The 9,714-nt window shown below is 63.0% G+C and overlaps 2 protein-coding genes across 2 annotated transcripts in view; both read right to left on the bottom strand.

The window, feature by feature from the left end:
• On the bottom strand, positions 1-6,330 carry LOC141973001 (vasopressin V2 receptor-like). The gene is made up of 5 exons (XM_074931083.1): positions 6,325-6,330; positions 5,142-5,243; positions 3,553-3,974; positions 1,523-1,899; positions 1-212 (listed from the first exon to the last, which is right to left on the bottom strand). The coding sequence occupies exons 1-5, from the start codon at positions 6,328-6,330 to the stop codon at positions 1-3; spliced, it is 1,119 nt and encodes a 372-aa protein (XP_074787184.1).
• Positions 6,331-7,322: 992 nt separating this feature from the next.
• The window catches only part of LOC141973000 (5-aminolevulinate synthase, erythroid-specific, mitochondrial-like), a 3,883-nt gene continuing 1,491 nt past the window's right edge, over positions 7,323-9,714 (bottom strand). Inside the window, exons 2-4 of the mRNA XM_074931082.1 lie at positions 9,241-9,509; positions 8,155-8,317; positions 7,323-7,514 (exon numbers count right to left, since the gene is read on the bottom strand). Of these exons, the coding sequence (XP_074787183.1) occupies positions 7,360-7,514; positions 8,155-8,317; positions 9,241-9,509 (587 nt within the window). The 3' untranslated portion in view covers positions 7,323-7,359. The remainder of the gene's footprint in view (positions 7,515-8,154; positions 8,318-9,240; positions 9,510-9,714) is intronic.

Genomic DNA, 9,714 nt, shown 5'->3' with positions numbered 1-9,714 from the left:
TCAGTCCGATTTGACGGCGGCGCCTCGAGGGCCTCGTGCGAGGCTTTGGGGGCGTGAGGAGGAGGAGGAGGGAGGGGAGGAAGGCCCCCGTCGGCAGGGGCAGAGGATGCGGCCCATGGCCCGGGACAGGCTGGTGCTGAAGGCGGCGTAAATCCAGGGGTTGGTGCAGCTGGTCAGGCTGGCCAGGAGCATCAGGATGGTGAAGGCCGGGCCTGGGGACATTGAGGGGGGGACATTGGGGACATTTGGGGGGGGTGTTGGGGACATGGGGTGGGACGTTGGGGACATGGGGGGGATGTTTGGGACATTGGGGGGGTGTTGGAGACATGAGGGGCGATGTTGGGGACATGGAGGGGGATGTTGGGGACATGGGGGGGACGTTGGGGACATGGAGGGGGATGTTGGGGACATGGGGGGGACGTTGGGGACATGGGGGGATGTTGGGGACATGGAGGGGGATGTTGGGGACATGGGGGGGACGTTGGGGACATGGAGGGGATGTTGGGGACATGGGGTGGGACATTGGGGACATGGAGGGGGATGTTGGGGGTATGCGGACATGGTGATATGGGGATATGAGGGGACATGGGGGGACATTGAGGACATGGGGGGACATTGGGGGGACATGGGAGTGCATGGGGACACACACAGAGTCACCAAATGGCACTTGGGGTCACCCTGGGGTTGTCTTTGTCCCCACGTCCCCGTGTCCCCAGCTGAACCCCATGTCCCCACGTCCCCATGTCCCTCCCATGTCCCTCATGTCCCCCCATGTCCCCCTTTGTCCCCATGTTTCCGTGTCCCCATGTCCCCCCAATGTCCCTCCACGTCCCTCCCCACGTCCTCACATCCCCATGTCCCCTCCATGTCCCCTGCCGTGTCCCCACGTCCCCACGTCCCCCAATGTCCCTCCCGTGTCCCCATGTCCCCCCAATGTCCCTCCCGTGTCCCCATGTCCCTCCCATGTCCCCTCCATGTCCCCCATGTCCCCAATGTCCCCATGTTTCTGTGTCCCCATGTCCCCCTATGTCCCCACACGTCCCCCTGACCCCCCATGTCCCCTCCATGTCCCCCAATGTCCCCCCAATGTTGCCCCAATGTCCCCACACATCCCCACCCTGTGTCCCCGTGTCCCCATGTCCCTCCCATGTCCTTCTCATGTCCCCTCCATGTCCCCCCATATCCCCCCTTGTCCCCATGTCCCCCCACGTCCCCATGTTTCTGTGTCCCCATGTCCCCCCAATGTCCCCACGTCCCCCACCGTGTCCCCATGTCCCCCCAACGTCCCCACATGTCCCCCACCGTGCCCCCATGTCCCCCCATGTCCTTCCCATGTGTCCCCATGTCCCCCCTGTCCCCTCCATGTCCCCCCATATCCCCCCGTGTCCCCATGTCCCCCCAATGTCCCTCCCGTGTCCCCGTGTCCCTCCCATGTCCCCTCCATGTCCCCAATGTCCCCATGTTTCTGCGCCCCCACGTCCCCCCCCCAATGTCCCCCCGCCGTGTCCCCACGTCCCCTCACCTTCCACGGGCGCCCGGGGGTCCCAGACCGCCCACAGTTGGGCGCAGAAGAAGGGGGCCCAGCACCCCACGTAGACCCCCAAGACCACCAGCGCCATCCGGTGACTCTTGGCCCGCGCCCGACCCAACGTCCCCCGTTGTCCCCGCGGGCCCAGGGCTCGCGTCACCGCCACCTGCAACCCCCCCAGCAACACCGCCGGGGCCACCAACACCGCCAAAGCCACCCAGGTGACGTAAGCCCGGGCTCCCCACGGTTGGACGAAGGTAGCCCAACAATCCTCCTCGCCGGCCCCGACTTCTCGTTGCCCAAAAATCCCAACTTGGGGCAACCCAAAGAGCAAGGCCAAGGTCCAAGCGGTGGCCAACGGATCCCAACGGCCCCGTGCCCATCCCACGGCCGAGCGAGCCCACCCGGCGGCCGAGCGAGCCCACCCCACGCCAGCCCGAGCCCACCTCGCCGTAGCCCGGGCCCAACACACGGTAGCTTGAGCGCACGTCATGGTGGCCCAAGACCACCCCATGGTGGCCCGAGACCACTCCAGAGTGGCCTGAGACCACCCCGTCGTGGCTTGCGACCACCCTATGGTGGCTTGTGCCCAACCCATGGTGGCCCATGACCACCCTATGGTGGCCCATGACCACCCTATGCTGGCCCAAGACCACCCCGTAGTGGCCCGAGACCCAACCTTGGTGGCCTGAGAGCTCCCCTTAGTGTCCCAAGACCCTCCCTTGGTGGCCCGAGACCCTCCCGTGGTGGCCCAAGCCCCCGCCACGGTGGCCGGAGCCTCCTCCGTGGTGGCCCGTGACAAGGACCCCGTGGGTATCTGGGGGGAGGAAGGGGGTGACGGGGACATCAGGGGGACACGGGGGCCCGAGGACATCGGCATTGGGGTGACACGGAGGGTTGGGGACATTGGGGGGGTTGGGGACATCGGGGTGCCATTGGGACTTGGTGGCACTGGGGTGACACAGGAGGTTGGGGACATCAGAGGGGTTGGGGACATCGGAGGGGTTGGGGACATTGGGGTGACACAGAGGGTTGGGGACATTGGGGGGGTTGGGGACATCGGGGTGCCGTTGGGACTTGGTGGCACTGGGGTGACACGGGGTGTTGGGGACATGGGGGGCGCTGGGGGGCACAGGGGGGACTCCGTGTCCCCGCTGTCCCCTTGTCCCCAGCACCCGGCGGGTTCCCACGTGCCGTCCCAAGTGTCCCTGCGGCCCTGAGCCCCATCCCCGCTGTCCCCGTGTCCCCAACACCCGCTGGGGCCACACGGGCCGTCCCCAGTGTCCCCAGTGTCCCCACAGCTCCATCCCCAGCACCCGACGTGTCCCCACGGGCCATTCCCAGTGTCCCCAGTGTCCCCACGCCTCCATCCCCAGCACCCAACTGGTCTCCTCGCCCTGTCCCCAGTGTCCCCAGTGTCCCCATGTCCCTGTTCCCAGCACCCAACTGGTTCCTGTACCCCCTTTCCAGTGTCCCCAGTATCCCCAGTGTCCCCACACCTCCACCCCCAGCACCCAACTGGTCTCCTTGCCCTGTCCCCAGTGTCCCCAGTGTCCCCATGTCTCTGTCCCCAGCACCCAACTGGTCCTTGTACCCTATTCCCAGTATCCCCAGTACCCCCAGCATCCCCACGCCCCCACCCCCAGCACCCAACTGGTCTCGTTGCTCTGTCCCCAGTATCCCCAGTGTCCCCGTGTCCCTGTCCCCAGCACCCAACTGGTTTCTTTGCTCTATCCCCAGTATCCCCAGTGTCCTCACGCCTCCATCCCCAGCACCCAACCGGTCTCCTCACCCTCTCCCCAGTATCCCCAGTACCCCCATCATCCCCACACCCCCACCTCCAGCACCCAACCGGTCTCCTCACCCTCTCCCCAGTATCCCCAGTACCCCCATCATCCCCACACCCCCACCCCCAGCACCCAACCGGTCTCCTCACCCTCTCCCCAGTATCCCCAGTACCCCCAGTACCCCCCCGTCCCCACCCCCAGCACCCCGCCAACCTCTTCCCCCTCTTCCTCGTCGTCGTCCCCCCCCCCGCGCTCCCCAAAGGCCTACAGATAGCCCGATGGCGATCGTAGGCCATGGCTACCGCCACGTAGGCCGGGGCAAACATGGCGACGCCCTGGAGGTACTTGGTGAGGCGACAGAGGACGTCGGGACCCCGGAAGCGGTCGGTGACGTCCCAGAGGAGTTGGGGGAGCACCTGGCCCCCCGCCACCCCCAGGTCGGCCACGCTGAGGTGTCGGAGGTAACGGCGTAACGGCGGCGCCGGGCGGCGGGAAGGGGCCCCCGCCCCGGGCCTGGCGCCGCGGGGGCTCAAGGCCCAAAGGACCAAGGCGTTGCCCCCCAAGGCCAAGGCGAGGACGAGGGCCAAGATGGCGACTTCGGCCGCTGCCAGGGCGGCGTCGCGGGGGGGCCAAGGGGTGGGCGGGGGGGGAGTGGGGGGCTGTGGGGAGATGGGGAGGGGGTTAGGGGGGTGGAGATGGGGTGGAAGGGGGTGTAAGGGGGTGTAAGGGGGTGTAAGGGCGGGATTTGGGCAAAGGGGGGTGGAAGGGGGAGTATAAAGGGGTATTAGGGGGTGTAAGGGGGGTGTAAGGGGGTGTAAGGGGGTGTGAGGGCGGGATTTGGGTAAAGGGTGGTGTAAGGGAGAGCATAAAGGTATATTGGGGGTGTAATGGGGTGTAAGGAGGGTGTAAGGGGGTGTAAGGAGGGGATTTGGGCAAAGGGGGGTGTAAGGGGGAGCATGAAGGGGTATTAGGGGGTGTAAAGGAGTGTAAGGGGGTGTAAGGGGGTGTAAGGGCGGGATTTGGGCAAAGGGGGGTGTAAGGAGGAGCATGAAGGGGTATTAGGGGGTGTAAGGGGGTGTAAGGGGGTGTAAGGGGGTGTGAGGGCGGGATTTGGGTAAAGGGGGGTGTAAGGGGGAGCATAAAGGGGTATTAGGGGGTGTAAGGGGGGTGTAAGGGGGTGTAAGGGGGTGTGAGGAGGGGATTTGGGCAAAGGGGGGTGTAAGGGGGAGCATGAAGGGGTATTAGGGGGTGTAAAGGAGTGTAAGGGGGTGTAAGGGGGTGTGAGGGCGGGATTTGGGTAAAGGGGGGGTGTAAGGGGGAGCATAAAGGGGTATTAGGGGGTGTAAGTGGGGTGTAAGGGGGTGTAAGGGGGTGTGAGGAGGGGATTTGGGCAAAGGGGGGTGTAAGGGGAGCATGAAGGGGTATTAGGGGGTGTAAAGGAGTAAGGGGGTGTAAGGGGGTGTGAGGGCGGGATTTGGGTAAAGGGGGGTGTAAATGGGGAGCATAAAGAGGTATTTGGGGGTGTAAAGGAGTGTAAGGGGGGTGTAAGGGGGTGTAAGGGGGTGTAAGGGGGAGCATAAAGGGGTATAAGGGGGTGTAAGGGGGTGTAAGGGGGTGTAAGGGGGGGTAAGGGGGGTATGGGTATAGGGGGGCTTAAGGGGGAGTGTAAGAGGGTGTAAGTGGGGTGTAAGGGCGGGATTTGGGTAAAGGGGGGTGTAAGGGGGAGCATGAAGGGGTATTAGGGGGTGTAAAGGAGTGTAAGGGGGTGTAAGGGGGTGTAAGGGGGTGTAAGGGGGTGTAAGGGGGTGTAAGGACCAAGGCGTTGCCCCCAAGGCCAAGGCGAGGACGAGGGCCAAGATGGCGACTTCGGCCGCTGCCAGGGCGGCGTCGCGGGGGGGCCAAGGGGTGGGCGGGGGGGGAGTGGGGGGCTGTGGGGAGATGGGGAGGGGGTTAGGGGGGTGGAGACGGGGTGGAAGGGGGTGTAAGGGGGTGTAAGGGGGTGTAAGGGCGGGATTTGGGCAAAGGGGGGTGTAAGGGGGAGCATGAAGGGGTATTAGGGGTGTAAGGGGGTGTAAGGGGTGTAAGGGCGGGATTTGGGCAAAGGGGGGTGTAAGGGGGAGCATGAAGGGGTATTAGGGGGTGTAAGGAGGGTGTAAGGGGGTGTAAGGGCGGGATTTGGGCAAAGGGGGGTGTAAGGGGGAGCATGAAGGGTATTAGGGGGTGTAAGGGGGTGTAAGGGGGTGTAAAGGGGTGTGAGGGTGGGATTTGGGTAAAGGGGGGTGTAAGGGGGAGCATAAAGGTATATTGGGGGTGTAATGGGGTGTAAGGAGGGTGTAATGGGGTGTAAGGGCGGGATTTGGGCAAAGGGGGTGGAAGGGGGAGCATGAAGGGGTATTAGGGGGTGTAAGGGGGGTGTAAGGGGGTGTAAGGGGGGATATGGGTAAAGGGGGGGTTAAGGGGGAGTGTAAGAGGGTGTAAGTGGGGTGTAAGGGGGTGTAAGGGCGGGATTTGGGTAAAGGGGGTGTAAGGGGGAGCATAAAGGTGTATTAGGGGGTGTAAGGGGGTGTAAGGAGGGTGTAAGGGGGTGTGAGGGAGGGATTTGGCTAAAGTGGGGTGCAATGGGGAGTGTAAAGGGGTGTAAGAGGGTGTAAGAGAGGTGTAAGGGGGGTATGGAGGTGTAAGGGCGGCAAGTGTAAAGGCGTGTAATGGGCGGTAAGGGGGTGTAAGGTGGTGTAAATGGGTGTAAGGGGGGTGTAAGGGGGAGTGTAAAGGCGTGTAAGGGGGTGTAAGGAGAGGTAAGCGGGTGTAATGGGGGTGTAAGGGGGTGTAAGGGGATTTAAGGGGGTGTAAGGGGTGTAAGAGAAGTGTAAGGGGGTTTAAGGGGTGTAAAGGGGTGTAAGGGGGGTGTAAGATGGGGAAAGGGGATTTAAAGGGGTGAAAGGGGGTTGTAAGGGTGGTAAGGGGGGTGTAAGGGTGGGGTAAGGGGGTGTAAAGCCCCCCCCCTCGTACCTCCATGAGCCGTTGGGGCGTTCCCGAGCTTCGGGGTTTGTTGGATATTTTTGGGGGGGGGGGGGGGGGGGTCGCAGTTGGCCCCCACTTCCCAGTCACCCCAGCAAAGCCGCTCCCTGGCAGCACTGGGAGAGGCCACGGGGAAACTGGGCAAACTGGGAGGGGGTGGGAGCCACTGGGAAACGCCCCCCCCCCCCCCCCTTTTTACCCTCAGGCCACGCAGGTGTCCACCCCCCCCCCCTTATTTTTACCCCCAGGTCTCAGCATAGGGGGGGCCCCCCCACTGCGATGTGACGTCATAAGGTGCGGGGGGGGCCCTACATATTGGGGGGGGTGGGGGGCCCCCCCTTTTTTTCCGGGGGGGGGGGGGAGTGGCTCATAAATTCCTTCCTCATTCCCCAAAAATCTTGATAAGGGGGGGGGGGTGTGCCTCCACCCGCCCCAGGGGGTCCGGGGGGGGGAAATTCGAAGGGGGGGGCCCCCACAGGTACCTCAGGGGGCCCCCCCGGAAAAAAACTTGCCCAGGGTTACACCCATAATGGTTTATTGGCTGGAACTGGGAGAACTGGGAGGAGGAAGGGGTTTGGGGAGGGGGGTGTGGATATTTCTGGGGGTTTTTTGGGGTGGAGGGGCTGAATTTTGGGGCTTTTTTTTGAGGGGGGGGGCCCACACATCCCCCAGGGCCCCCCCCCCCGGCAAAAAAAGAACGACCCAGAGTCCCCAGTCACCCCCATAATGGTTTATTGGCCGGAACTGGGAGCACTGGGAGGAGGCAGGAGTTTGGGGAGGGGGTGTGGATATTTTGGGGTTTTTTTGGGGTGGGGGGGCTGAATTTTGGGGCTTTTTTTTGAGGGGGGGGCCCACACATCCCCCAGGGCCCCCCCCCCGGCAAAAAAAGAATGACCCAGAGTCCCCCAGTCACCCCCATAATGGTTTATTGGCCGGAACTGGGAGCACTGGGAGGAAGCAGGAGTTTTGGGGGGGGGTGGGTGTTTCTGGGGGTTTTTTGGGGGTGTTTTTTTTTGGGGGGGGGGGTCAGGCCATGACGGGGACCCCCCCGGGCTGGAAGTGTTGCCGTTCCCAGTCGCTCATGAGGGTGAAGTGGAGGGGCCGGTGACAGGAGGAGCAGGAGGGACCCGGGGGGGCTTCTCGGGGGAGACCCAGGGCCCCCCAACACTGCGACAGGCGGTCTGGGGGGGGACACAGACACACACGGGGGGGGGGTTAAAGGGGGACACAGGGACCCCCCCAAACTCCATCCCTGGGGGTTGCTCTGTGTGTTGTTGTCCCCGCCCCCCCCCGGCTACCAGCACTGTGTCCCCCCCCCAAACTTCTCCATGTACCCCCCCCATGACCCCCCCAAAACCCCCCCCATCCCCCCAAAACCCCCCCATGACCCCCCCAAGCCCCCCCAGGTCCCCCCAAACACCCCCACATCCCCCTCAACCCCCCTATGACCCCCCCAAAAACCCCAGATCCCTCCAACCCCCCCCATGACCCCCCAAATCCCCCCAGATCCCCTCAAACCCCCCCATGACCCCCCCAAACCCCCCACATTCCCTCAAAACCCCCCATGACCCCCCAACCCCCCAAACCCTCCCATGACCCCCAACCCCCCCACATCCCCCCCAAAACCCCCCCATGACCCCCCCAAGGTCCCCCAGGTCCCCCCAAACCCCCCCACATCCCCCTCAACCCCCCTATGACCCCCCCAAAACCCCCCCAGATCCCCCCCAAACCCCTCCCATCCTCCCCAAACCCCCCCCATGACCCCCCCAAATCCCCCCAGATCCCCTCAAAACCCCCCCATGACCCCCCCAAACAACCCACCAGCCAAATTCTCCATCATGGGGGGGCTGTGGTGGGGGGTGGGCGCCAACCTCAGCACCTCCCGCCCCCGGGGGACCGTGGGGTGGTTGATGGCCTGAACGTACAGCCCGTGGTCCTCCAGCAACAGGCGGCTCAGGCGGGTGTTGGCCTCGGCGTCACCCACCTGCACCCCCAAAAAGACAAAGAATCACCCCAAAAATCCACCTGGGAGACCCCAAAAACCCTGACACCCCCCCCCCCGACCCCTATGGATCCTCATAGGCCTCTATAGATGCTTGTACACCCCACCCCACCCCCCCAACACCCCCCTGGTGCCCCCAAACATTTTTTTGGGGGGGAAAGGGGGGGTCAGGGGACCCCAAAATCCCCCCCTGAACCCCCAAAATCCCCCTTGGATCCCCAAACCCCCCTTGAACCCCCCCAGACCCTTATGGATCCTCATAGACCCCTATAGATGCTTACACGACCCCCCCGGTGCCCAAAGTAATTTTTTGGGGGAAATGGGGGGGTCAGGGGACCTCAAAATCCCCCCTGAACCCCCCAAATTAACTCCAACCCCCCCTGAACCCCCCCAGACCCCTGAGGACCCCCATAGACCCTTACGGATCCCCATAGACCCCTATAGATTATTGTATGACCCCCCCGGTGCCCAAAGTATTTTTTTGGGGGAAAATGGGGGGGTCAGGGGACCCAAAAATCCCCCTGAACCCCCAAAATCCCCCTCGGATCCCCCCAAACCCCCCCTGAACCCCCCCAGACCCTTATGGATCCCCACAGCCCCCTATAGACCCTTATATGTTCCCCCCCCCACCCCGATGCTAAAATATATTTTTTGGGGGAAAATGGGGGGGTCAGGGACCCCCAAAAACCCTCACTTGGACCCCCAAAACCAAAATTACCCCACACCCCCCCCCGAACCCCCCCCGAACCCCCCAGACCCCCCCAGATCCTCGTATGCGCCTCCCTGGCGCCAAATATTTTATAGAGGGAGGGTCAGGGCACCCCAAAATTTCCATAGAATTCCTCCCCCCCCCCCCAAAAAAAAAAAAAAAAAAAAAATTATACTTTTACAGCCCCAAATTTTACCAAAACGGGGACGATGTGGCTGGGACAAGGACGACGGGCAAGCCACGGTCTTTGAGGAGGAGGCGAAGGTGTTTGGCGTGACGTTGGTGGGTGCGTCTCAACGACCCCCCCTCGGGCCCCCCCAAAATTTTTAAAGGAAGCCAAAGCCCCCGCGGCTACGGCGGGGGGTAACGCTGTGGTAAAAATAAATCCGGCCCCCAAAGATCTCACGGCGTCCACCAAGGTAGCGCTGCCGGCGATGTAACCCCCTACTGAACCTACGGCTTTTCCTGGCGGGGGGGGGAATTAAAAAAAAAAAAAAAAAAAAAGGGGGAGTCAGGGAACCCCAAAATTGATGGGGAATAGCCAAGCCCCCCCTTGAACTTACAGAGGCGCTTATGGATCGTTATAGGTTTATGAACACCTTTGTGACACCCCCCCCCCGGGGATTAATGTATTTGGGGGGGGGGAATGGGGGGTCAGGGGACCCCAAAA

Source organism: Athene noctua, chromosome 39, assembly GCF_965140245.1.
Source record: "Athene noctua chromosome 39, bAthNoc1.hap1.1, whole genome shotgun sequence".
NCBI lineage: Eukaryota > Metazoa > Chordata > Aves > Strigiformes > Strigidae > Athene > Athene noctua.
The sequence above is the reverse complement of the archived record's forward strand: the minus strand, read 5'-3'. Positions and strand labels throughout refer to the sequence as shown.